Source organism: Bombina bombina, chromosome 1 (genome assembly GCF_027579735.1).
Source record: "Bombina bombina isolate aBomBom1 chromosome 1, aBomBom1.pri, whole genome shotgun sequence".
NCBI classification, from domain to species: Eukaryota; Metazoa; Chordata; class Amphibia; order Anura; family Bombinatoridae; genus Bombina; species Bombina bombina.
The window spans coordinates 598,163,866-598,191,753 of NC_069499.1; the positions used below are offsets into that span (position 1 = coordinate 598,163,866).

Genomic DNA, 27,888 nt, shown 5'->3' on the forward strand with positions numbered 1-27,888 from the left:
AGATAAGAGGGTTTGTGCTCCACATGCTGCTACGCAGGTTTGTCTTCGTCCAAGTTAGTGAGGAGGATTCACCGGTAGCTTCTGAGGCTGAAATCTCAGATCTGGACAGTATAATTCCTTCATCTGTTTCTTAAGTGGTATCCTTCAGTTGTTTGCTTCAAAGCCTCTTATATTGTCAGGAGGTATTGGCTGACTGGATGACACCGATCCCTATTGTTGTCTTTCCATTGGAGTTTTGTGAACTTTATCAGTTCTACATTTTTCTTTCCTCTCTGGAAGGGTTCTAGAAGTGCTGTGAGATGTTCACAGGATTGTTATAGAGACTCTGGGGATATTTCTCCCTGTCTCACGTCCTTTTTAGGATTTCCTGTCGCTATCTCTCTTGAAATGTCTTTAGTAGAAGGGAACTTTTCTACTTTTAATCAGAGAACTTAGATCTCTGCAGAGATAATCTAGTTTTCTTTCTGACATAGGTAAGAAGCTGGATGTTTAATTGTTCATTTAGAGCAATGTCTTGTCTTATTAGACTTGCTGTACTAGCCGCTGGGCATTGTGGCTGTAATTTATGGTCAGATGAGAAGCCTACCTGTGGTTTAGTGGTACAGCCTAGGCTTTATAGTTCTGCAGTTGCAGATTCAATTATTTCTGTTTCCTCCAAATACACGCTTCTAGTGTCTCTTTTTAAGGATGAGACTTTGTTTGGGTCATGCCTTTTCAAGTCCAATCTAAGTTTTCCTCCCAGGGGCAGATTTCTCTTTCTAGAGTATCTGCAATCCAAGTTGGATGAGAGGCATTCCTTGAACTGGATTCAGGGTCTTCATCTCTGGGAGTGACCGTTCCAGTCCCAGTTTGGGAACGGGATATAGGTATTTACCTCATATTTCAGATTATGTCCTTCAAAGTAGTATCCTTTCTCCTTTGGTTCTAGTGGGCCTGTTCATAACGAACTTAGACCTGAGAGATTTATTGTTTCCTTAATCGGAATCTTCTCTAGTTTTCTTAGTTTGCGCCAACCCAGTCAGACCTTTAGGTCTTGGGATATTGCAAGTGTGTTTTTCTGGACAATATATAGTTCAGGTATCATCCTGACTTCGAGCTAACTCTCTTTTAAGAGATCTTGTCCAACCTTCTTTTCCGGGAATGGGAAATTAATCCGGAGAAGAGTTCCCTTGTTCTATCCACAAGGGTAATTTATTTGGGACTACCGCCACAATACCCTGATCTCGGAAGTTATGCAGGGTCAGGTCTGGTCAGTACCTGGATGGGAGACCGCCTGGGAACACCAGGTGCGGTATGCTTGGACCTTTTATTTGATTCTTTATCTAGGAGATGTCTTTCAGAGGTCAGAAAATCAAGGATGTATTCCTTTTCCCCACTCTGCAGTCTTCTGTCCAGCCAACAGTAAGTTTTAGTGGACGGTGGATAGCTTAGCCATCTTGCAAGCAGGAGGTTGGGAGTTTGGATTTAGCTGCAGTTGATATTTCTTCACTTTTCTGTGACCCTGTGTATGGAGGGAATCGGTCTGATGGTATTCCATGGACATCATTCCTTTTGCTATTTTCCATGACATGGAGAACTTTCGGATCTGTCTTAAAGGATAGATTTAGGTCAGGTGACAAGAGACTTTCTTCCGTAGTATTTTTTCAGGAGTATCTATCTCCGGGCACGTGTTTCTGGAGATATTCCTGGGTGATGTGAACACAGATGCCAACCTGCTGGGCTGGTAAGTTGTCTGGATCTTTAAGGATTATGGACTCGTAAGTGTCTGGTCTCCTCTTTAAACATCTTGCAGTTGAGAGCAATTTGCAATGCTTTGATGACTTGACCTCAGTCATCCCTAGTTTGGTTCCAGTCGGACAATATCACCTCTAGGGTTTATATCAACCATTAGGGAGGAACTAGGGGTTCCTTAGCCATGTAGGAGGTGACTTGGATTGTTTAGTGGGAGGAAGTTTACATTTGCTGTCGGTCATCCACTTTCCAGGGGTGGACAATTGGGAGTCGGACTTCTAAATAGACTGATAATTCATCCCGGGGAGTGAGCATTTCTATCCGTAAGTGTTCTCTAGGTAGACCCTCACATGGGAGGTTTCAGGAGTTGGCTTCTGTGGGCATTTCGACAAAACGGCAAGTTTCGAAGGTACGATTTATGGTCATGTGATCCACAGACTTTCCTGATAGATGTTCTGACGTTTTTCTTGGATTTCAGTCTTGCATACCTTTTTTCCTCTGTTTGTTCTCTTTCCACGAGTCATTACTCGTATTTTCAGATGAGAGCGGCAGTGATTTTATTAGCCCCTACGTGGCCTCGCAGGATCTGGTATGCAGACCTAGTGGAAATGTCGTCTCTCCACCTTTGAGACTACCCCTGAGGAAGGACTTCTGATTTTTGGTCTTTTCCTTCATCTAAATCTCTGAAGCTGACTGCTTGAAGATTGGACGCTTAGTTTTGTCTAAGCTGGGGGTTTTCTGAATTTTTTATCCTTTCTCCAGGGTGGTTTGGAGAAGGGTTTGTCAGTCAGTACCCTGAAGGGTCAGTTTTCTGCATTGTCTTTTTTGCTACATAAGCATCTGGTGGACGTGCCAGATGTGCAATCTTTTTGTCAGGCACTGGTCTACATCAGGCCTGTGTTTAAAGGGACACTGTACCCAAATTTTTTCTTTATTGATTCAGATAGAGCATGACATTTTAAGCAACTTTCTAATTTACTGCTATTATCAACTTTTCTTCATTCTCTTTGTATCTTTATTTGAAATGCAAGAAAGTAAGTTTAGATGCCGGCCCATTTTTGGTGATCAACCTGGGTTGTTCTTGCTGATTGGTGGATAAACTCATCCACCAATAAAAAAGTGCTGTCCAGAGTTCTGAATAAAAAAAAAAGCATAGATGTCTTCTTTTTAAAATAAAGATAGCAAGAGAACAAATAAAAATTGATAATAGGAATAAATTAGAAAGTAGCTTAAAATTGCATGCTCTATCTGAATCATGAAAGAAAAAAATTGGGTTCAGTGTCCCTTTAAGTCGGTTGCCCCCCCCTTAGGGTTTTACCCTTGTTCTTAAAGTTTTGCAGTAGGCTCTGTTTGAGACTTTACTTTCCATAGATATTAAGTTATTTTGGAAGGTTTTGTTTCTCATTGCTATCTTTTCTGCTTGGAGAGTCTCGGAGCTCTCAGTTTTACAGTGTGATTCACCTTATCTTATCTTTCATGCAGTTAAGGCGATTATTCGTACTAGTTAGGTTTTCTTTCTAAGTGGTTTCGAATAGATATATTAATCAGAAAATTGTTGTTCCTTCTCTGTGTTCTTATCGTTCTTCTCATAAGGAACATTTGTTGCACAACTTTGATGTTGTGCGTGCTTTTATTTTCTATCTACAGGCGACTAAGGATTGTCGTCAGTTTGCTGTTTGTTTCTTTGGGAAACATAAAGGTCAGAGAGCTTCAGCTACTTCTCTTTCTCTTTGGTTGAGTAGTATAATGCGTTTGGTTTATGAGACTGCTGGACAGCAGCCTCCTGAGAGATTTCAGCTCATTTCATTAGGGCTGTCCCTTCTTCTTGGGCTTTCAGGAAGGAAGTTTCTGTAGAACAGATTTGCAAGGCTGCAACTTGGTACTCTCTGCATACTTTTTACAAATTTGATATTTTTGTCTCAGCTGAGGCTTCTTTTGAAAGGTTCTTCTTTTGAAAGGTTCTTCATGCAGTGGTGCCTTCTGTTTAGGTTACCTAATCATCTGTGTCCTCTAGCTTGGGTATTGGTTCCCACTAGTAATTGATGATTCCGTGGACTCACCATATCTTAGGAAAGAAAACATCATTTATGCTTACCTGATAAATTTATTTATTTCCGGAGTCCACGGCCCACCCTTTATTTTAAGACACTTATTTTTAACTAAAACCTCAGGCACCGCTACACCTTTGTGTTATCTTTTTCCATTTTCCCTTCGGCTGAATGACTGGAGATTATGGGTAAGGGAAGTGACATATATAGCAGCTCACCATATCCTGAAATAAATAAATTTATCAGGTAAGCATAAATTATGTTTTTTGTCTCTTTTGGAGGGTAGTACTCTTCGGCATGGGACAGGAGTTTTAAGTTGTCCTGTCAGTCTCTCAGTGAGGGCTTGGATGAGAGTCCGGAGATGCAGGGAGAGTCTTTCTGCGAAACCATCTCGACTCATGTTAACAGCTCCTCAAGCAATTGGCGTTGTCTAACTTCGCTCAGCTGCCTGCTTTCTTCTCTCAAGTCCATGGCGGAGGCAATGCTACTATCCGTCACACTTGAAAGGCCATGTTCCTGTTCCACGGTGTAGATTCCGGTAAGATTGTTTCATTTTACTTTATTCATTAATGTACTGTAATGTGAAAGTTTTCCCGTGAGGCTACCACCTTGCGGGTCTAACTAATGTCATAAGGGTCTCAGTGAGTCTCTTTAAAGGGACACTCAGGTTTTATTAAATTTTCATGATTCAGGTACAGCATGTAATTTTAAACAACTTTCCAATTTACTTCCATTAAACAAAATTGTGCACAGTCTTTTATATTTACACTTTTTAAGTCACCAGCTCCTACTGAGCATGTGCAAGAACTCAGACTATACGTATATGCATTTGTGATTGGCTGATTGCTATCACATGGTACAGGGGGAGTGGAAATATACATAACTTTGAAATGTGTTAGAAAAGAATCTACTACTCATTTGAAATTCAGAGTAAATGCTATTGTATTGTCTTGTTATCTTGCATTTGTTGATTATGCAAATCTACTGTGTTTACTGGTCCTTTAAGTATCTTAGAATTGAGGGCTAATATCTCCTGAGGGGGGTTATTGAACGGGGGGGGGGTTATAATCATGTATATGTGATTCAACCTGCTTATGTGTGATGTCTGTGGGCTCGTGGTTTAGAACATTGAGGCCTTGGGAAGTGACGCGGCCTTTTGGTTGGGTCTGCTTTTTTGGACTGTATGGTTCACCTTGTGTCGGGCGTGGTTCCGTTCTGTTTTCCATTTCCGCATTCCCGACCGTGTGGCGAAGGAAATATTCTAGTCTGCAGGGGTCTGGTCATAGGAGGTGGTGAGTGCCCCAGCCATTGTGGGTGTCAGGTGCCGTTTTTGTTTTACTACCTTAGTCCATATTTATATATCCTCTATCAGTTATGGAGATTCTGATGCTGAGAGTTTTGATTTCAGTTTCTGTGTCCGGTGACTAATCCGAACTGGCCTCGTTGACGCGTCAACCAGTTTTTTTTTCCATATTCCATTTTAGAGCGCCTTGTTCATCGGACTCAGAGACTCAAGGGACAGCTGAGCCATCCGCCTCTGGGGGTCCTGTCTTCCGAGAGGCGAGTTCCCTACTAATTTATACTTCTACACATGTGGGTAACCTAGTTTCTGATTCCTCCATGCAGGGTGGTGTGTTACCCCCGGAGGTTGCAGCACGTTTTCGCTTCCACATAATGTTCGCGATTGTTCGTCTGCAGAGTCCAGACGTTTATTTGAGAATGTGCTTGTTCCCAATTGTCCCGGGCCTTCCGCCTTGGGGAGGACCTCTACAGTTCCCCGTGGGTGTAACTGTCCCTGAGTGTTGTGCCTTTCATTACAGGATTGTGCGCCTTCACATATTGCTCAGACATGTTTTTCAGTTAATGAATGACCCTATCGTTGCCAGATACAGGGATTTTCAGTCTGCTAATTCGAATGGTGCACCTCATTAGACATGTGGGGGATGAAGTAATCTCCTGATTGTCATTTGATTGAGATCTTTCCCAGTTTTTTGAAACATAGGGCTCTGTTTGGCTCGTTCTGCGGGCAGGCCTTTGTCTTTTTTGCCTTATATTTTATTTGTATCCGATTGGATGTCTTTTATTTGGTTTTGTTTCCTTCGGGAACCTTCTGGGATCGATACTTTGTTCTTCTTCGGAAGTTGTTTTGGACATATTAGTCCTATGCTATGTCTGTTTTCTTTTTTTCTCTCTCCCCTATGAGGTAAAATGTTGCAGCTTGCCGGTTAGGACCCTAAGTGCAGGCTGGTCCTGTTGGGTCCGTTTCAGTCTTGTGGCTGTTCAGACACGTGGCGCTGTTCTGCTCAGCTGGTACGGTAGAAGCGCCGAGTGCTCAGGTTATCATTGGTTTTCATGTTCAACTAAGCACTCGAGAGGACCTGTGGGTCCGTAGAGCGGGTAGGATTCTTTCAGTCCTTATAGCCTTCAGTCATAGATGACCGGGTCGATACAGCTCTTACTCTTGACACGTGTACTGTCTGTTTGAGTGATGAGACCTTAGGGTCTGCTTCCATTGTCCCAGGGTGATTTGGATTTCCTTTTAGGGATCTGTATTCCGGGTGATGGTTGATCCCTGTGGGGACTTTGTTTAGCTTGGAGTTTCCCGAAGCTGGGAAGGCTTAGCGCCTGTCTCTTTCCAGTGTCCTCTGCTGGTGTGGAGGTGATGGGAAGACTAGACCTGCTAGAAGGGTTTTTTTTACCTCAAGGTATCCCTTGTGTTGTCCTGAGGCCTTGAGAAGTCTCTTCATAGGACTTCTAGCCTTGCTCCTTAGAGCGTTGGACTTGGCTAGGGGTGGTTCCTTCCTTTGGTCAGGGCTTTCAAGTTCTTTTCGCTATCCGGATTCTATGGATATGCATATCCCTGGTGTTTGGCTTTTTGACCAGGTGGGGTGTTTAGTTCTAGGGTAAGGTTGCCTGAACTATTAGGTGCCCGGACCTTCTTCCTGAGACATCTGATTTCTGAGGCTTCGCTTGGCCTTTTTCCTGACCCACTCTTGGGTTGTTTTGGAGTCTTGGACTCAGGACAGGTTGGGGTGTTCCACGGTAGTGGGAATTTGGGCTATGTCCTTGCTCCATCTATCTGACCTGGTCATGATGACCAGGTTTTTCAGAGTATTTATTACTCTTTGCAACAGAGCAGCCCAGGTGCTCTAGGGTTAGCTTTGTGACTTGCGCATCAAGGGTTGTTGGTTCATACCCAGCTACTGGCGCTGGATGTCCATTTCTGGTGCACCTTACGGTTGCATTCCCTTGGACAGCTTGCCAGTGTAACCCGTGGATTCCTTGCTCTGCAGGCAAATGGTTTGGCTGTGTCTCTGCTTGGCAATCCACTTGTAGGGCGGTCCTTTTCTAGGACATTCGTGTTGGGAATTTATATTCCCATTAGCCGGTGGCTTCGGGCCTTGAGGACAGTTGTTGCCTTTCTGGCCTCATCGCTTTTCTTTAGGGGATATTCTCCTCCCTATGGAGATGGAGTCCTTTCTTGGGGCTTCTCCTGGTTGGGAGGCGGAAAGGGGGGGATGGGTTCCCCCTGGGGTCTTGCTGGCTCCAAGTCAGACTTGTGGGGCCTTTTTTTTGTTAGATCCTTAGGTCTATGGTCCCGTTGTCTGTTTCGGAGTCGGGTTGCGCCTGTACTCTGTGGGGATGGCTGTACTATCCTTACGCTCATTCCTGTACCAGTTTCGGAATTCTTCTGTTCCCTGGTTAGGGATCCCTGAGGCTGGGTTGGTCCAACTGAGTGGGGTCTGCAGGTCAGGATGGATGAGCGGTCTAAGGTGCTGCATTCAGGTCGCAGTCTCCTCTGAATGTGCAGACTTGTTGAGTCTATCTTGTTAGCTCAGTCTGCTAGGCTATGGATTTCCTTTTCAACTTGCTCCTTTGCTTTTAGGAGGGAGTTTCCTCTTCCTTCAGGCTCTGAGGGTATACTCTCCTTCTCGGGGGGCCTAGATTTGAGGTTTTGTGTCCCTTTTTTTTAGCGACCTGTGTGTGGGTCTGGCGGCTTAGGTTGCCTGGAGCGTGCCCTCTATATGAGGGCTAGTTTTGCAGTTTGCTTTCTACTTGACTGCTTCTTCCTCCTCGCAAGTACCCTCTGTGTCGTCCCGTTATGGACTCTGGGTTCTTCCGACTGGGTCTCTTCCACATTTTTTTTGTCGTTGAATACTTTGGTATTCTCTGTTCTGATGCTTGGAGGACTTTGCCTTTTTTGGTTGCATTCAGTACTTGCAGGATGTTGGAGAGAAGTCTTTTTCTGTCTCTGTGCCTGGGTTTAGGCGTGGCCTCCTTTCCTGTTTGGGCCCCTTTGGGTTTTTTTGTAAGTTGGGCTCACTATTGGAGGTGTTCTTTTTTGGAGGGGACCTTTCGGTTTCCTCGGTTCTCCTTGCCTTGTCCCCTTGAGGGTTTTGGCTGATGTTCCCTTCATTAGTGGGGGGTCACTTGGTTGGGGACCGTCTGTTGGGCGATGGTGTCTACTGGAGGATTGTTAGCTCAGTCGAGTTTGTTTTGCGGTCTCTAGTTTGGCTTCTGGACTAGCTGCGAGTCAGTGTCCTTGGGGCTTTTCCTTTCAAAATATTCTCGGTTTCGGACAAAGTGTTTTATTATTTTTTATTATTGGGTAGAGTTTCAGGCCTGGTGCCCGCAGTATGGGCCGCCTATTGTATCCTCCAGTTTTGGCATTCAGTGTCCTCTATAGCTTGGGTATTGTTTACCCAAAAGTAATGACTGCAGCTGTGGACTATTTCCATTTAAGAAGAAAAACATATATTATGCTTACCTGATAATTTCTTCTGATGGAAAGAATCCACAGCTCCCCACCCGTAATTTTATGTGGGGCGTCCTTATTATTCTTCTGGCACCTTTCACCCTGATATTTCTTCTACTGTTCCTTGTTCCTCGGCAGAATGACTGGGAAATGAGGGGAGTGAGAGGAGTATTTAAGCCTTTGGCTGGGGTGTCTTTGCCTCCTCCTGGTGGCCAGGTTCTTATTTCCCAAAAGTAATGAATGAAGCTGTGGACTCTTTCCAGAAGAAAAGGAAATTATCAGGTTAGCATAATTTGTTTTTCTGTCTTGTATACTATACATATGTTTGCAGATCCCAATGAATGAAAAAAGGGGAAATCATACATTTTATAATAAAATGCATAGTTTTAAACTTACATGTATAAACTGGTTAACATCAATGTATCTGTCAAAACACTTTTAATATTTGTATTTTCGTTTTGCCCTATGCCACTCCTTTCCCAGTCCCCAGAAATGAGCGATTTCTCCAACATAGGTGTGTCCGGTCCACGGCGTCATCCTTACTTGTGGGATATTCTCTTCCCCAACAGGAAATGGCAAAGAGCCCAGCAAAGCTGGTCACATGATCCCTCCTAGGCTCCGCCTACCCCAGTCATTCTCTTTGCCGTTGTACAGGCAACATCTCCACGGAGATGGCTTAGAGTTTTTTTAAACTGTGCATGCTCAGTCAGTGGAATGGGGACTATACAGACTTGTCTCCGAAGATACAAGTAAATCAGAGGACCAGAGACTCACTCCGTTGGTGGCTGTCCCTGGACAATCTGTCTCAAGGGATGACGTTCCGCAGACCAGAGTGGGTCATTGTCACGACCGACGCCAGTCTGATGGGCTGGGGCGCGGTCTGGGGATCCCTGAAAGCTCAGGGTCTTTGGTCTCGGGAAGAATCTCTTCTACCGATAAATATTCTGGAACTGAGAGCGATATTCAATGCTCTCAAGGCCTGGCCTCGGCTAGCGAGGACCAAGTTCATACGGTTTCAATCAGACAACATGACAACTGTTGCGTACATCAACCATCAGGGGGGAACAAGGAGTTCCCTAGCGATGGAAGAAGTGACCAAAATCATTCTATGGGCGGAGTCTCACTCCTGCCACCTGTCTGCTATCCACATCCCAGGAGTGGAAAATTGGGAAGCGGATTTTCTGAGTCGTCAGACATTGCATCCGGGGGAGTGGGAACTCCATCCGGAAATCTTTGCCCAAGTCACTCACCTGTGGGGCATTCCAGACATGGATCTGATGGCCTCTCGTCAGAACTTCAAAGTTCCTTGCTACGGGGCCAGATCCAGGGATCCCAAGGCGGCTCTAGTGGATGCACTAGTAGCACCTTGGACCTTCAAACTAGCTTATGTGTTCCCGCCATTTCCTCTCATCCCCAGGCTGGTAGCCAGGATCAATCAGGAGAGGGCGTCGGTGATCTTGATAGCTCCTGCGTGGCCACGCAGGACTTGGTATGCAGATCTGGTGAATATGTCATCGGCTCCACCTTGGAAGCTACCTTTGAGACGAGACCTTCTTGTTCAGGGTCCGTTCGAACATCCGAATCTGGTTTCACTCCAGCTGACTGCTTGGAGATTGAACGCTTGATTTTATCGAAGCGAGGATTCTCAGATTCTGTTATCGATACTCTTGTTCAGGCCAGAAAGCCTGTAACTAGAAAGATTTACCACAAAATTTGGAAAAAATATATCTGTTGGTGTGAATCTAAAGGATTCCCTTGGGACAAGGTTAAGATTCCTAGGATTCTATCCTTCCTTCAAGAAGGATTGGAAAAAGGATTATCTGCTAGTTCCCTGAAGGGACAGATTTCTGCCTTGTCGGTATTACTTCACAAAAAGCTGGCAGCTGTGCCAGATATTCAAGCCTTTGTTCAGGCTCTGGTTAGAATCAAGCCTGTTTACAAACCTTTGACTCCTCCTTGGAGTCTCAATTTAGTTCTTTCAGTTCTTCAGGGGGTTCCGTTTGAACCCTTACATTCCGTTGATATTAAGTTATTATCTTGGAAAGTTTTGTTTTTAGTTGCGATTTCTTCTGCTAGAAGAGTCTCAGAATTATCTGCTCTGCAGTGTTCTCCTCCTTATCTGGTGTTCCATGCAGATAAGGTGGTTTTACGTACTAAACCTGGTTTTCTTCCAAAAGTTGTTTCTAACAAAAACATTAACCAGGAGATTATCGTACCTTCTCTGTGTCCAAAACCAGTTTCAAAGAAGGAACGTTTGTTGCACAATTTGGATGTTGTTCGCGCTCTAAAATTCTATTTAGATGCTACAAAGGATTTTAGACAAACATCTTCCTTGTTTGTTGTTTATTCAGGTAAAAGGAGAGGTCAAAAAGCAACTTCTACCTCTCTCTCTTTTTGGATTAAAAGCATCATCAGATTGGCTTACGAGACTGCCGGACGGCAGCCTCCCGAAAGAATCACAGCTCATTCCACTAGGGCTGTGGCTTCCACATGGGCCTTCAAGAACGAGGCTTCTGTTGATCAGATATGTAGGGCAGCGACTTGGTCTTCACTGCACACTTTTACCAAATTTTACAAGTTTGATACTTTTGCTTCTTCTGAGGCTATTTTTGGGAGAAAGGTTTTGCAAGCCGTGGTGCCTTCCATTTAGGTGACCTGATTTGCTCCCTCCCTTCATCCGTGTCCTAAAGCTTTGGTATTGGTTCCCACAAGTAAGGATGACGCCGTGGACCGGACACACCTATGTTGGAGAAAACAGAATTTATGTTTACCTGATAAATTTCTTTCTCCAACGGTGTGTCCGGTCCACGGCCCGCCCTGGTTTTTTAATCAGGTCTGATAATTTATTTTCTTTAACTACAGTCACCACGGTACCATATGGTTTCTCCTATGCAAATATTCCTCCTTAACGTCGGTCGAATGACTGGGGTAGGCGGAGCCTAGGAGGGATCATGTGACCAGCTTTGCTGGGCTCTTTGCCATTTCCTGTTGGGGAAGAGAATATCCCACAAGTAAGGATGACGCCGTGGACCGGACACACCGTTGGAGAAAGAAATTTATCAGGTAAACATAAATTCTGTTTTTGTTCTGTAACTCTCCACCACCCTTTGTAGCTTAGCTAAGAATTATTTATGTCCTCTCCTGCCACAGGAGATCCACAGACTGCACAGTGCGGACCTACTGGGAATTCGATGTGAGGAGGAAATGGAAATGTCTGATGAGGAGATGGAGGGGACAGAACAGAGGAAATCCCCGATGAAGGGAGAGATTGGTGAGTAACATTGCGTGCGTTCCATACCGGAGTCAAACCATCCTTACACAAGTATTTGGAAAGGAGCACCTCCTTCAAAAGAGGGTGGCTTGAGTGCGGCGTAGATGCGTAAACTCTATATGAAAGTGCAGGAAGTGTGCTGCAATGTTTTAAAGATGTGCAATTTAAAAAAAAATATAGTGTGCTAGTTGTGTATATCAACGTAAGCTGTATCATAAAAATGAGATACAGTGGATCAGAAATGCGATCAAAAATGTGATAAAAAAAACTAACATTTTAAGTTGCAGTTTAAAGGGACATTATACACTCATTTTTTCTTTGCATAAATGTTTTGTAGATTATCTATTTGTATAGCCCATAAGGTTTCTTTTCTTTCATGTAATTAGCAAGAGTCCATGAGCTAGTGACGTATGGGATATACATTCCTACCAGGAGGGGCAAAGTTTCCCAAACCTCAAAATGCCTATAAATACACCCCTCACCACACCCACAATTCAGTTTTACAAACTTTGCCTCCGATGGAGGTGGTGAAGTAAGTTTGTGCTAGATTCTACGTTGATATGCGCTCCGCAGCAAGTTGGAGCCCGGTTTTCCTCTCAGCGTGCAGTGAATGTCAGAGGGATGTGAGGAGTATTGCCTATTTGAATGCAGTGATCTCCTTCTAAGGGGTCTATTTCATAGGTTCTCTGTTATCGGTCGTAGAGATTCATCTCTTACCTCCCTTTTCAGATCGACGATATACTCTTATATATACCATTACCTCTGCTGATTCTCGTTTCAGTACTGGTTTGGCTATCTACTATATGTAGATGAGTGTCCTGGGGTAAGTAAGTCTTATTTTCTGTGACACTCTAAGCTATGGTTGGGCACTTTGTTTATAAAGTTCTAAATATATGTATTCAAACATTTATTTGCCTTGACTCAGAATGTTCAACTTTCCTTATTTTCAGACAGTCAGTTTCATATTTGGGATAATGCATTTTAACATTTTTCTTACCTTAAAATTTGACTTTTTCCCTGTGGGCTGTTAGGCTCGCGGGGGCTGAAAATGCTTCATTTTATTGCGTCATTCTTGGCGCGGACTTTTTTGGCGCAAAAATTCTATTTCCGTTTCCGGCGTCATACGTGTCGCCGGAAGTTGCGTCATTTTTTGACGTTATTTTGCGCCAAAAATGTCGGCGTTCCGGATGTGGGCGTCTTATTTGGCGCGAAAAAATATGGGCGTCACTTTTGTCTCCACATTATTTAAGTCTCATTTTTTATTGCTTCTGGTTGCTAGAAGCTTGTTCTTTGGCATTTTTTCCCATTCCTGAAACTGTCATTTAAGGAATTTGATCAATTTTGCTTTATATATATGTTGTTTTTTCTCTTACATATTGCAAGATGTCTCACGTTGCATCTGAGTCAGAAGATACTACAGGAAAATCGCTGTCAAGTGCTGAATCTACCAAAGCTAAGTGTATCTGCTGTAAACTTTTGGTAGCTATTTCTCCAGCTGTTGTTTGTATTGATTGTCATGACAAACTTGTTAAGGCAGATAATATTTCCTTTAGTAAAGTACCATTGCCTGTTGCAGTTCCTTCAACATCTAAGGTGCAGAATGTTCCTGATAATATAAGAGATTTTGTTTCTGAATCCATAAAGAAGGCTATGTCTGTTATTTCTCCTTCTAGTAAACGTAAAAAATCTTTTAAAACTTCTCTCCCTACAGATGAATTTTTAACTGAACATCATCATTCTGATTCTGATGATTCCTCTGGTTCAGAGGATTCTGTCTCAGAGGTTGATGCTGATAAATCTTCATATTTATTTAAAATGGAATTTATTCGTTCTTTACTTAAAGAAGTCCTAATTGCTTTAGAAATAGAGGATTCTGGTCCTCTTGATACTAAATCTAAACGTTTAAATAAGGTTTTTAAATCTCCTGTAGTTATTCCAGAAGTTTTTCCTGTCCCTGATGCTATTTCTGCAGTAATTTCCAAAGAATGGGATAATTTGGGTAATTCATTTACTCCTTCTAAACGTTTTAAGCAATTATATCCTGTGCCGTCTGACAGACTAGAATTTTGGGACAAGATCCCTAAAGTTGATGGGGCTATTTCTACCCTTGCTAAACGTACTACTATTCCTACGTCAGATGGTACTTCGTTTAAGGATCCTCTAGATAGGAAAATTGAGTCCTTTCTAAGAAAAGCTTATCTGTGTTCAGGTAATCTTCTTAGACCTGCTATATCTTTGGCTGATGTTGCTGCAGCTTCAACTTTTTGGTTGGAAACTTTAGCGCAACAAGTAACACATCGTGATTCTCATGATATTATTATTCTTCTTCAACATGCTAATAATTTTATCTGTGATGCCATTTTTGATATTATCAGAGTTGATGTCAGGTTTATGTCTCTAGCTATTTTAGCTAGAAGAGCTTTATGGCTTAAAACTTGGAATGCTGATATGGCTTCTAAATCAACTTTACTTTCCATTTCTTTCCAGGGTAACAAATTATTTGGTTCTCAGTTGGATTCCATTATTTCAACTGTTACTGGTGGGAAAGGAACTTTTTTACCACAGGATAAAAAATCTAAAGGTAAAAACAGGGCTAATAATCGTTTTCGTTCCTTTCGTTCCAACAAAGAACAAAAGCCTGATCCTTCATCCTCAGGAGCAGTTTCAGTTTGGAGACCATCTCCAGTTTGGAATAAATCCAAGCCAGCTAGAAAGGCAAAGCCTGCTTCTAAGTCCACATGAAGGTGCGGCCCTCATTCCAGCTCAGCTGGTAGGGGGCAGGTTACGTTTTTTCAAGGAAATTTGGATCAATTCTGTTCACAATCTTTGGATTCAGAGCATTGTTTCAGAAGGGTACAGAATTGGTTTCAAGTTGAGACCTCCTGCAAAGAGATTTTTTCTTTCCCGTGTCCCAGTAAATCCAGTAAAAGCTCAAGCATTTCTGAAATGTGTTTCAGATCTAGAGTTGACTGGAGTAATTATGCCAGTTCCAGTTCCGGAACAGAGGATGGGGTTTTATTCAAATCTCTTCATTGTACCAAAGAAGGAGAATTCTTTCAGACCAGTTCTGGATCTAAAAATATTGAATCGTTATGTAAGGATACCAACGTTCAAGATGGTAACTGTAAGGACTATCTTACCTTTTGTTCAGCAAGGGAATTATATGTCCACAATAGATTTACAGGATGCATATCTGCATATTCCGATTCATCCAGATCATTATCAGTTTCTGAGATTCTCGTTTCTGGACAAGCATTACCAGTTTGTGGCTCTGCCGTTTGGCCTAGCTACAGCTCCAAGAATTTTTACAAAGGTTCTCAGTGCCCTGCTGTCTGTAATCAGAGAACAGGGTATTGTGGTATTTCCTTATTTGGACGATATCTTGGTACTTGCTCAGTCTTTACATTTAGCAGAATCTCATACGAATCGACTTGTGTTGTTTCTTCAAGATCATGGTTGGAGGATCAATTTACCAAAAAGTTCTTTGATTCCTCAGACAAGGGTAACCTTTCTGGGTTTCCAGATGGATTCAGTGTCCATGACTCTGTCTTTAACAGACAAGAGACGTCTAAAGTTGATTACAGCTTGTCGAAACCTTCAGTCACAATCATTCCCTTCGGTAGCCTTATGCATGGAAATTCTAGGTCTTATGACTGCTGCATCGGACGCGATCCCCTTTGCTCGTTTTCACATGCGACCTCTTCAGCTCTGTATGCTGAAGCAATGGTGCAAGGATTACACAAAGATATCTCAATTAATATCTTTTAAACCGATTGTTCGACACTCTCTAACATGGTGGACAGATCACCATCGTTTAATTCAGGGGGCTTCTTTTGTGCTTCCGACCTGGACTGTAATTTCAACAGATGCAAGTCTCACAGGTTGGGGAGCTGTGTGGGGATCTCTGACGGCACAAGGAGTTTGGGAATCTCAGGAGGTGAGATTACCGATCAATATTTTGGAACTCCGTGCAATTTTCAGAGCTCTTCAGTTTTGGCCTCTTCTGAAGAGAGAATCGTTCATTTGTTTTCAGACAGACAATGTCACAACTGTGGCATACATCAGTCATCAAGGAGGGACTCACAGTCCTCTGGCTATGAAAGAAGTATATCGAATTTTGGTTTGGGCAGAATCCAGCTCCTGTCTAATCTCTGCGGTTCATATCCCAGGTGTAGACAATTGGGAAGCGGATTATCTCAGTCGCCAAACGTTACATCCGGGCGAATGGTCTCTTCACCCAGAGGTATTTCTTCAGATTGTTCAAATGTGGGAACTTCCAGAAATAGATCTGATGGCGTCCCATCTAAACAAGAAACTTCCCAGGTATCTGTCCAGATCCCGGGATCCTCAGGCGGAGGCAGTGGATGCATTATCACTTCCTTGGAAGTATCATCCTGCCTATATCTTTCCGCCTCTAGTTCTTCTTCCAAGAGTAATCTCCAAGATTCTGAAGGAATGCTCGTTTGTTCTGCTGGTAGCTCCGGCATGGCCTCACAGGTTTTGGTATGCGGATCTTGTCCGGATGGCCTCTTGCCAACCGTGGACTCTTCCGTTAAGACCAGACCTTCTGTCACAAGGTCCTTTTTTCCATCAGGATCTGAAATCCTTAAATTTAAAGGTATGGAGATTGAACGCTTGATTCTTGGTCAAAGAGGTTTCTCTGACTCTGTGATTAATACTATGTTACAGGCTCGTAAATCTGTATCTCGAGAGATATATTATAAAGTCTGGAAGACTTATATTTCTTGGTGTCTTTCTCATCATTTTTCCTGGCATTCTTTTAGAATACCGAGAATTTTACAGTTCCTTCAGGATGGTTTAGATAAAGGTTTGTCCGCAAGTTCTTTGAAAGGACAAATCTCTGCTCTTTCTGTTCTTTTTCACAGAAAGATTGCTATTCTTCCTGATATTCATTGTTTTGTACAAGCTTTGGTTCGTATAAAACCTGTCATTAAGTCAATTTCTCCTCCTTGGAGTTTGAATTTGGTTCTGGGAGCTCTTCAAGCTCCTCCGTTTGAACCTATGCATTCATTGGACATTAAATTACTTTCATGGAAAGTTTTGTTCCTTTTGGCCATCTCTTCTGCCAGAAGAGTTTCTGAATTATCTGCTCTTTCTTGTGAGTCTCCTTTTCTGATTTTTCATCAGGATAAGGCGGTGTTGCGAACTTCTTTTGAATTTTTACCTAAAGTTGTCAATTCCAACAACATTAGTAGAGAAATTGTGGTTCCTTCATTATGTCCTAATCCTAAGAATTCTAAGGAGAAATCGTTGCATTCTTTGGATGTTGTTAGAGCTTTGAAATATTATGTTGAAGCTACGAAATCTTTTCGTAAGACTTCTAGTCTATTTGTTATCTTTTCCGGTTCTAGAAAAGGCCAGAAAGCTTCTGCCATTTCTTTGGCATCTTGGTTGAAATCTTTAATTCATCTTGCCTATGTTGAGTCGGGTAAAACTCCGCCTCAGAGAATTACAGCTCATTCTACTAGGTCAGTTTCTACTTCCTGGGCGTTTAGGAATGAAGCTTCGGTTGACCAGATCTGCAAAGCAGCGACTTGGTCCTCTTTGCATACTTTTACTAAATTCTACCATTTTGATGTATTTTCTTCTTCTGAAGCAGTTTTTGGTAGAAAAGTACTTCAGGCAGCGGTTTCAGTTTGAATCTTCTGCTTATGTTTTTCGTTAAACTTTATTTTGGGTGTGGATTATTTTCAGCAGGAATTGGCTGTCTTTATTTTATCCCTCCCTCTCTAGTGACTCTTGTGTGGAAAGATCCACTTCTTGGGTAGTCATTATCCCATACGTCACTAGCTCATGGACTCTTGCTAATTACATGAAAGAAAACATAATTTATGTAAGAACTTACCTGATAAATTCATTTCTTTCATATTAGCAAGAGTCCATGAGGCCCGCCCTTTTTTTGTGGTGGTTATGATTTTGTATAAAGCACAATTATTCCAATTCCTTATTTTATATGCTTTCGCACTTTTTTATCACCCCACTTCTTGGCTATTCGTTAAACTGAATTGTGGGTGTGGTGAGGGGTGTATTTATAGGCATTTTGAGGTTTGGGAAACTTTGCCCCTCCTGGTAGGAATGTATATCCCATACGTCACTAGCTCATGGACTCTTGCTAATATGAAAGAAATGAATTTATCAGGTAAGTTCTTACATAAATTATGTTTTTTAAAAATGTTTTTATAGTTTTGCTTATTTTTAAATAACATTGCTCTGATTTTCAGACTCCTAACCAAGCCCCAAAGTTTTATGAGAATACGGTCAGCTAACTTCTCCAGCTTGCTCCTGTTTGTGTAAAGGGTCTTTTCATATGCAAAAGAAGGGGGAGGGGGGAGTGTCTTATTTCCCACTTGCAGTGGGCTTTCCAGCTACCTTTTCAACAGAGCTAAACTGAGAGCTTCTAAGTAAGTTTTATACAGTTTTATACTGTATTTTTATATCAGTATCTGTTCATCTTATTCTTTATAGTAGTGTCTATTACATGCAGTTATATGAAAATGAGTGTATACTGTCCCTTTAAGTAACAAATCTCTCCGTGTGAAAAAATCACATAGTTACATAAAGAAAGGGGTTAAAAAGTTGCAATCAAGGATACTATTACAAATCAATACAAGTGAATAAGAACATTAAATTAGGAGATAGGAATACTAACTAAGTTGTATAAAGTGCTTTAAGTGTATGGAAAGATGTTTCACATAGGAGTAACTTTAAATCATATCTAGTACCGGATACACATGGTTTATGTGTCACAGATGATGTTTAATAATTTCAGGTCGCAAGGCTTACTGTGTTAAGTATTACCTGGTAATACTATTTTAATTTACAAATACAGAGCATCAAAACATTACAAATATAAAAATGAGTATATGTATCTCATAAATGCATATTGAAACACAGTGTTAAATTTGCAGTGTTAAATTAGAGTTGGTAATTGCTGCAGCAATAGGAACATATTAACAGCTCCAGAAAATATAAATGAAATACATATGATGATATTTTAAAAAATTAATAAAAAATAGTCCAAATACAAAAAAATGAAAAACATTAAGGGGAAAGAGAAAAAAAGAAAGTCCAAGATGTATGAATCCGGCTGAAGTAGTTGCAGGTTACCCGGGAGCAAAGTGAGGTCAGAGGCTGCAGAGTCCTGATGCCTAAAGGAAAAAAAACAAAACAAATACAGGTGCACCAAAAAACTGCTTCTAAAACAGAGCTCATATAGGAAGTGTGCTTACTGTGTATCTGAGGCTGGTATGTCAAATGGGGGTCTGACAGAGATTAATCTCATTAGCTGAGATTATATCTTCAGCTGTAGTATGTAACAGTTGTCATGATAAACTTGCACGCAGAAAACGTTTCTATCAGTACTAGTACAGTATCTGTTGTTCCTTCAACATCTAATGTATATGATATCCCTGTTGATATGAAAAAATTATATTGCTGATGCGATACAGGCGGCTTTGTCTGCTATCCCACCTTCTAATAAATGTAAAAAGGTCTTTCAAAACTTCTCATAAAATTGATGAAATTTCTAATGACCGACAACATACTGAAATATCCTCCTCTGATGAGGATCTCTCTGATTCAGAAGATCCTACCTCAGACATTGACACTGACAAATCTACTTATCTTTTCAAGATTGAGAAATCTGGAATTAATGGGAGTGATTACTGCAGTTTCAACTTCAGACTTAAACCATGAGTTTTATTTACCTTGGTCATAAAGTCTTACCTTAGATTAAGTTGCAAATAGCCTCCTGTACCCGTTCTATATCATGCAGCAGGAATGGTGAAAAATGTATTTTAAAATAAGTATTATTTCTGCCCACTTTAAAATGGCTGCCAAGCTCTGCCCACTGATGACAGCACAATCTGGCTGCATATGGCATCCAATCACAAAAGGCTTACTAGTTGGATTCAACAGACTGCCAATGCTATTCAGCAGAGTGCCTAGATGCAGCCCAGGTTGTGATGTCATCAGTGGGTGGAGCTTGGCAGCCATTTCAAAGTGGCCAGAAACAATATTAATTTTAAAATAACTTTTTTTTCCATTCTGCTGCATTATAGAAAGAGGTGCAGGAAGCTATTTGCAGCTTAATCGAAGGTAAGACTTTAGGATGACTAAAGTGTAGACTGTCCCTTAAAATCTCTTTATAGTACCAAAGAAAGCGGGCACTGTTTTGAATCTCAAAACATTGAATAAATTCCTTTTAAAGTTCCTACTTTCAAGATTGAGACAATATACTTAATTTCTTTTAGTGCAGGAGGGTTAGTTTATGTTTTGAATAGACTTAAAGGGACAGTCAACACCAGAATTTTTATTTTTTAATTTTTTTTTTATAATGTTTTTATTGAGGTTTCAAGAAAAATATTAGACAATCATAGGAAAAATATGATAAATACATGAAATTAAGAAGCTATGCAAAATATTGTCCGCTATTCCAGGACACAGGACAGTGTCGTTAAAATGCATAAATCAAACCTAAATTAAACCTCATTTTTACAGTTTATAATTCCCCTAATAAACAAAGGGCCACTCTTGGACCCATGCATTTTCATGTAACATAAAGAAGGGGGACTAATACATCTCTAAGGCCACTCATGGGCCATGATGGTGATGCAACATTCTCAACATTTTAGTAACCTAGGTAATATCAATGGGAGTAAAAATAGCATAACTTGCAGGGTTAACAGTAGTATGTAAAGGTCAGGCTATATAGGACATGTCAACAAACATTATAGCAGAGTTAAATCGTATATACGTAGGTTCTATGGAGTGTGTAAATCTCTAAATAACTAGCTTTGTATAAAATAATTCTATGTTAGCCCCTAGCATTTACCTATGTATGGCATATAATGTGGGTAGTGAAGTACCAATACTAGAAATAAATAGAAGGGATTAGATATGTGGGATATATAAGTGCTTGCTCTGTACAACACTTAGGTATAATTTTAAATCAAGAGGTGTGGGGAACCTTGGGGTATTGCTAGCCTCACATATATAAAAGTATATAATACTGGCATGAACATTGAGGCCAACACATGTACCTGACCTACGCTTTGTGGGTGTAATCTCAACATTAAGTAGAGGAACTCATATTTCCATGCAACAATACTCATCGATCTTAAAGTAACATACATCATAAACATAAACTTAGATAGCCAAAACATTTGTGGTATAATGATAAACATATGACAGGAAACTATTCACATCTATTGTGGGACATTCCCTAATTCTGGGGGGGTTACCAGGTATTGAAATAAGTCTGGGGCATGGATGGCAGCAGAAACCTGCACACAGTGAACTAGGCTGGCTCTGTATTCGACGTGTCATGAATCAGGGGATGACTGTCATGCTTGTCACACTTTACAATTATATAGTGATAACTTTTAGCCCCAGCCTTATATTAGCGTGAAACTATAGTTTTAACTAAATTTGACAGACCTATTACGATACTAAGTACAGATATATCTCCTCCTTGGTTTTAGGGGTATAGTTCCTGAGCTATTTTATCCTATTCCAGATCTGTCCATACCTCTGATTGGGAAAGGATTTATCTGCCCCACGGCCATCCAACTTTTCAAGATGAGACTTTCTCCTTTCTGTTCCGTGTTGGCTGCATATTGAAGCTGTGGCCTGAGCGTGATGATCTCACCCGATATCTCGGTGTGACTACCACACTCCGATTGCAGCGGTAAAGGAGTCAGCTTAGTGGCCACTGCACCCGCCTGTATTGAGGCAAATGAATATAAATTCTGTCGCTGCTTAGGATCGGCCTTGGTAATACACAGGTCTGTAGGGTCGGGGCTCCCCATCCGTTGTCCTTCTCTGATGATGTCCGTAGCCGAGGGTGGGGAAATACAGCTGACTGTGCCATTAGGGCTGGGGGATGTTAGGTTAGGAATTCCAACTTGTGCCCCACTCTGGTTCCTATAGTCGGCTGCATGAATGTTATCTCTACTCACAGCATTCGGGGTCTCCCTAGCCCTCTCACTGTGAAGTGTGAGCTGCGGTAGAACTACAGAGGTCCTGGGATCCCCCGCAAAGGCTCCTAAGGTCATTAGATCTTCCTTCTGATGTTTCAAGTTAGGCAGGTACTCCTTTTCCGTATGGTCCACACAGCTCTCTTGGATAGAGCAATGGTGTATTCCTGCATTGATCGGATCATTAACACGTGGTATAACATCTCTGTCACCGTCTCCGGGAAGTTTGTCCACTATGATAAAGTGGTGTTTCTCTGCTAATGGTGCAGGGGAAAGTAGTTTGCTCAGTTCGGATTTAAAATGCAGAGATTGGTTATCTATAAGCTGAGTGATCGTTTCTTCCCATCTGTGTACGGCCTCCATTCTCAAAATCCCGCTGTAGGCTAGACGTTAGTGTTTAGTTGTATAGTAGCTAATTTGTTTTTAGATGATGCCAGAGAATTACTTAGGGTCCAACCTGACCATGAATAAGTTGGTTAGATTGCTAACAGTGCAGCACTGTTCACTGCCAATGATCTTTCAATCATAAGGGGGAAAGCGTGCCCTACTGACTTGAGGGAACAAACTCACAGTGAAGGTCTCCCTGCCACGTGGCTAGTCTCCAACACTGTTATATACTTTTTACCTCTCTGATTAACTTGAATCTAAGCATCTTCTGCCAGCCCCCTGATCACATGACATTTTATTATCTATTGACTTTCATTTTAGCCAATTAGTGCAGTGTCTGCCAGAATCCGCGGACGTGAGCACAATGTTATCTATATGGTTTACATGAACTAGCTCTCCCCTGTTGTGAAAAGCAAATAAAAAAGCATGTGATAAGAGGAGGACTTCAAGGGCTTAGAAATTATCATATGAGCCTTCCTAGGTTTAGCTTTCAACTAAGAATACCAATAGAACAAAGCAAAATTGGTGATAAAAGTAAATTGGAAAGTTGTTCAAAATTACATGCCCTATTTGAAACATGATTTTTTTTTTTTTTTTGGACTTGACTGTCCCTTTAAAAGATGCTTATTAGCATATCCCTATACTCAGGACCATGTCAAGTTCCTAAGATTTGCTTTTCTAGACAAGCATTATCAGTTTGTTGCCCTCAATGGGGGACCACAAGGATCTGTCTGATGATTTTGTTATAGCATAAGATAAGACAGTCTATGACTTGGTGCAGACTCACCAGTCCTTTATTCAGGGAGCCTTCTCTCTTTGATCAGTGTGGATAGTAATCTCCACAGATACCAACCTGTTAGGTTGTGGTGCAGGTGTGGTGGGGTCTCGGAGAGTGCAGGGAGTATGACCTCCTAAGGAGGTGAGGTTACCAATAAATATTCTGGAAATCCACAGTCAATGTCATGGCAGTTGCTAAATCATTAGAGAGGAACTTAGTTTGTTAGCGGTGAGGGAAATGCCCCTCAGTTGGGCAGAGCGCCATAATTGCAGGATTTCAGCTATCTACATTACGGACATGAACAGTTGTGAGGCAGACTTTCTCAGTCACTAGTCTCTTCACTCAGTGAATGGTTTCTGAATTAGGAAGTTTTTTTTACCAAATTGTGAGACATTGGGTGTATCAGAGAGAGAACTCATGGCTTCTCACTTGAATCACAAGTCAGGTCTTGGGACCCTCGGGCGAATGTGGTAGATGCTCTAGTGGTCCCTTGGTCGTTCAACCTGATTTCCATGTTTCCTCCATTTGTGTTGCTATCCAGAGTTATAGCCACAATCAAGCAGAAATTCTGCTTGCTGGCCTCGCAGGATTTGGTTTGTGGGTCTGGTGCAGATGTCCTCGTGACACTCTTTGGAGGCTTCCTGTAAGAAAGTATCTTCTCTATCAAGTCCCTTTTATCATGACTCAAAGCTCTGAATTTGAAGGCATGGGGATTGAACACTTAATTCTATCTCCAGAGAGGTTTTTCTGACAAGGTTATTGATACTGTTATTCAGGATAGGAAACCTGTTGCCAGTCGTATTTATCATGAAGTCTGGATAACCTTTTTCTCTTGCAAGGTGTATCCAGTCCACGGATTCATCCTTACTTGTGGGATATTCTCCTTCCCTACAGGAAGTGGCAAAGAGAGCACACAGCAGAGCTGTCCATACAGCTCCGCCTCTAGCTCCACCCCCCAGTCATTCTCTTTGCCGGTTCTAAGCACTAGGGTCTCTCTACGGGAGGGTAAAGTGAATGTGGTGTTAGAATTGTAGTTTTTATTTTCTTCAATCAAAAGTTTATTTTAAATGGTACCGGTTTGTACTATTTTCTCTCTAGCAGAAAAGTGATGAAGATTTCTGCTGAGAGGAAAATGATTTTAGCATGTTGTAACTAAAATCCACTGCTGTTCCCACACAGGACTGAGGAGTACCAGAAAACTTCAGTTGGGGGGAACGGTTTGCAGGGTAACTGCAATAAGGTATGTTCAGTCATTTATTTCTAGACAAGACTGAGATAATGCTAGAAGAGACTGACAATATCCCCATGAGGGGAGGGTAAGCTATGTTCAGACTTAGTAAGGAATTGAATGCTTACATATCAGGGCTAATTATGCTGGTTGACACTAATGCAGGGCAATCGATTGTTTATTTAGAAAAGATCGTTTGTAAGACACTTGGAAGTCCCTTTGGGTTCTTTCTGGGGTTATTACCCACATGGCTAATTTTTATTCACTTAGGAGTGAATTCTTAGGCCTTACAGCTCCGGAGTAGAGTGGGAGGGGCCTATTTTTTGCGCCTCAGTTGCGCAGTTAGAATTGCATAGAGTTTCATGCTGCTTCACATAGAGGGTCCTGCTGCTGTTTGAGGGCCTAAAGGAAGCTATATTCCCCCAAATCTGGTCCCTAAGGGCAGGTAGGGCCACAGCAGTGCTTTGGCAAGGTGCTGTAGTGATTTTAACCGGGTGTTGGCTTTAGGCTGCTCCGGTTTGGGCATTAAGGGGTTAATCATTTTGATACTAGTGGTGCAACCTTTCTAAGGCTGTAGGTACATACTGTAAAAATTTCAAGAGAATTGCTGCATTTTTCACTGTTTTGTAAAATTGTGTGCCTTTTTTATCTCTTAAAGGCACAGTAACGTTTTTTTTTCAAATTGTGTTTTTTATTTGATTAAAGTGATTCCAAGTCTGTTTGGGTATACTACTAGTCTGTTAAACATGTCTGACACCAAGGAAAATCCTTGTTCAATGTGTTTAGAAGCCATGGTGGAACCCCCTCTCAGAATGTGTCCCACTTGTACTGATATGTCTATACACTTTAAAGATCATATTGTTGCACTTAAGAATGTGGCCCAAGATGATTCTCAGACTGAGGGTAATGAGGGTAGCCCGTCTGTCTCTCCCCAAGTATCACAACCAGTTACGCCCGCTCAAGCGATGCCTAGTACCTCTAGTGCGTCTAACCCTTTTACATTACAAGACTTAGCGGCAGTCATGGATAATTCTCTTGCAGCTTTCTTATCTAAACTGCCCGTGTTACCTGCAAAGCGTGATAGCTCCGTTTTAAGAACAGATTATGAGCATTCTGACGCTTTGGTAGCCGTATCTGATATACCCTCACAACGCTCTGAAGTAGGAGCGAGGGATTTGATGTCTGAGGGAGAAATCTCTGATTCAGGAAGGCTCCCTCCTCAGACAGATTCAGATACATTGGCTTTTAAATTTAAACTAGAACACCTCCGCGTTTTGCTCAGGGAGGCATTAGCTACTCTGGGTGACTGTGACCCTTTGGTGGTCCCAGAGAAATTGTGTAAAGTGGACAAGTACCTAGAGGTCCCTGTTTACACTGATGCGTTTCCGGTCCCTAAGAGGATTGCGGATATCGTTACTAGGGAGTGGGATAGACCAGGGGTTCCCTTTGTTCCCCCTCCTGTTTTTAAGAAAATGTTCCCCATATCTGACCCCATGCAGGACTTGTGGCAGACGGTCCCTAAGGTGGAGGGGGCTGTTTCTTCACTTGCTAAACGCACAACCATACCAATTGAAGACAGTTGTGCTTTTAAAGACCCTATGGATAAAAAGTTAGAGGGTTTACTTAAGAAAATTTTTGTTCAACAAGGTTTTCTTCTCCAACCCATTGCCTGCATTATTCCTGTAACTACTGCAGCTGCTTTCTGGTTTGAGGCGCTGGAAGACTCGCTCCAGATGGAGACCTCATATGAGGAAATTATGGATAGAATTAAGGCTCTAAAGCTAGCTAATTCTTTTATCACTGACGCCGCTTTCCAAATAGCTAAGTTAGCGGCAAAAAATTCAGGTTTCGCCATTTTGGCACGTAGGGCGCTATGGCTAAAGTCCTGGTCGGCCGATGTGTGGTCTAAATCAAAGCTTTTGAACATCCCTTTCAAAGGAAAGACCCTCTTCGGGCCTGAATTGAAAGAGATTATTTCAGAAATCACTGGGGGGAAAGGGCCATGTCCTCCCTCGGGACAAGTCCTTTAAGACAGAGAACAAAGCTAATTTTCGTTCCCTTCGTAATTTCAGGAGCGGCCCCGCTTCATCCTCTCCGGCTGCAAAGCAACAGGGTAACGCTTCACAGCCCAAGTCAACCTGGAAACCTTACCAGGGCTGGAATAAGGGTAAACAGGCCAAAAAGCCTGCAGCTGCCACCAAGACGGCATAAAGGGGTAGCCCCCGATCCGGGACCGGATCTAGTAGGGGGCAGACTCTCTCTCTTCGCTCAGGCCTGGGCAAGAGACGTACACGATCCTTGGGCCTTAGAGATTGTATCCCAGGGATATCTTCTAGAATTCAAGGACTCCCCTCCAAGGGGAAGGTTCCACATTTCTCGTCCGTCTTCAGACCAGGCAAAGAAAGAGGCGTTCTTACGCTGTGTAGAAGACCTACATACAATGGGAGTGATCCACCCAGTTCCAATCGTGGAACAAGGGCTGGGTTTTTACTCAAACCTGTTTGTAGTTCCCAAAAAAGAGGGAACTTTCAGACCCATCCTGGATCTAAAAATTCTAAACAAATTCCTCAGAGTCCCATCATTCAAAATGGAGACCATTCGGACAATATTGCCAATGATCCAGGAAGGTCAATATATGACTACCGTGGATCTAAAGTAGGTATACCTGCACATTCCTATCCACAAAGATCATCACCAGTTTCTCAGGTTCGCTTTTCTGGACAAGCATTACCAGTTTGTGGCTCTACCCTTCGGCTTAGCCACTGCTCCCAGAATTTTCACAAAGGTGCTAGGTTCCCTCCTGGCGGTGCTAAGACCGCGGGGCATAGCAGTGGCGCCTTACCTAGACGACATCTTAATTCAAGCGTCGTCTTTCCAAACAGCCAAGTCTCACACAGAGATTGTTTTGGCCTCTCTGAGGTCTCATGGGTGGAAGGTGAACATCAAAAAGAGTTCTCTTTCTCCTCTCACAAGGGTTCCCTTCCTAGGGACTCTAATAGACTCGGTAGAAATGAAAATATTTCTGACGGAGGTCAGAAAGTTAAAACTCTTAACTACTTGCCGAGTCCTTCATTCCATTCCCCGGCCATCTGTAGCTCAGTGCATGGAGACAATCGGATTAATGGTAGCAGCAATGGACATAGTCCCTTTTGCTCGGATACACCTCAGACCACTGCAACTATGCATGCTCAAACAGTGGAATGGGGATTATGCAGATTTGTCTCCTCAAATTCAGTTGGACCAGGAGACCAGAGATTCTCTTCTCTGGTGGTTGTCTCAGGATCACCTGTCTAAGGGGATATGTTTCCGCAGACCAGAGTGGATCATTGTAACGACCAACGCCAGTCTGTTAGGCTGGGGTGCCGTCTGGGACTCCCTGAAAGCTCAGGGCTTATGGTCTCGGGAAGAAACGCTTCTCCCGATAAACATTCTGGAACTGAGGGCGATATTCAACGCTCTTCAGGCATGGCCACAACTAGCTGCGGCCAAATTCATCAGATTTCAGTCGGACAACGTCACCACTGTAGCTTACGTCAATCATCAGGGGGGAACAAAAAGTTCCCTAGCAATGACGGAAGTAACCAAAATAATCAGAGTGGCGGAGGATCACTCCTGCCATCTCTCAGCAATTCACATCCCAGGAGTAGACAACTGGGAGGCGGATTTCCTAAGTCGTCAGACTTTTCACCCG

The 27,888-nt window shown here is 42.3% G+C and overlaps 1 protein-coding gene across 1 annotated transcript in view; it reads left to right on the top strand.

Moving 5' to 3' along the window:
• LOC128645715 (ecto-NOX disulfide-thiol exchanger 2) overlaps window positions 1–27,888 on the top strand; it is a 270,444-nt gene that overhangs the window by 146,363 nt on the left and 96,193 nt on the right. The window contains exon 10 of the mRNA XM_053698920.1: window positions 11,686–11,806. Within this exon, the coding sequence (XP_053554895.1) occupies window positions 11,686–11,806 (121 nt within the window). The remainder of the gene's footprint in view (window positions 1–11,685; window positions 11,807–27,888) is intronic.